Source organism: Octopus bimaculoides, chromosome 10, assembly GCF_001194135.2.
Source record: "Octopus bimaculoides isolate UCB-OBI-ISO-001 chromosome 10, ASM119413v2, whole genome shotgun sequence".
In the NCBI taxonomy this organism is placed as follows: domain Eukaryota; kingdom Metazoa; phylum Mollusca; class Cephalopoda; order Octopoda; family Octopodidae; genus Octopus; species Octopus bimaculoides.
In genome coordinates, this window is record NC_068990.1 from 54826808 (window position 1) to 54827531 (window position 724).

General features: G+C 47.0%; 1 protein-coding gene across 1 annotated transcript in view; it reads left to right on the top strand.

The window, feature by feature from the left end:
• The window catches only part of LOC106881233 (cation-independent mannose-6-phosphate receptor), a 159211-nt gene that overhangs the window by 78418 nt on the left and 80069 nt on the right, over window positions 1-724 (top strand). Inside the window, exon 13 of the mRNA XM_052970966.1 lies at window positions 8-12. Coding sequence (XP_052826926.1) covers window positions 8-12 — 5 coding nt within the window. The remainder of the gene's footprint in view (window positions 1-7; window positions 13-724) is intronic.

A 724-nucleotide genomic window follows, 5' to 3' on the forward strand; every position in this document is an offset into this window, starting at 1 on the left:
GAATGAGATGAAGTAAGTTTATTAATTATTTGTTTTTCATTTTACTTCCCCTGCTCCTTGTTCTTGAATTTCAAGATAATGGTGTGATGATGATAAAACATCATCATCATCATCATCATCATCATCATCGTTTAACGTCTGCTTTCCATGCTAGCATGGGTTGGACGATTTGACTGAGGACTGGTGAAACCAGATGGCTACACCAGGCTCCAATCTGATTTGGCAGAGTTTCTACAGCTGGATGCCCTTCCTAACGCCAACCACTCAGAGAGTGTAGTGGGTGCTTTTACGTGCCACCGGTACGAAGGCCAGTCAGGGGTACTGGCAACAGCCACGCTCGAAATGGTGTATTTTACATGCCACCCGCACAGGAGCTAGTCCAGTGGGACTGGCAACAAACTCGCTCGAATGTCTTTTCACGTGTCACTGGCATGAGTGCCAGGAAGGCGACGTTGGTAGCGGTCACGCTCAAATGGTGCTATTTACGTGCTACCGGCAAGAAAGCCAGACAGCTGGTGCTCTGGCAACGATCACGCAAGCCGAGTTTAGTGTTCGATGAAGACGTTGGCATGGGTGCCAGTCTACAAATTTAGTTCGATTTCGATTTTGCTTTCACTTGCCCCAACAGGTCTTCACAAGCCGAGTTTAGTGTTCGATGAAGACATTAGCATGGGTGCCAGTCTACAAATTTAGTTCGATTTCGATTTCACTTGCCCCAACAGGT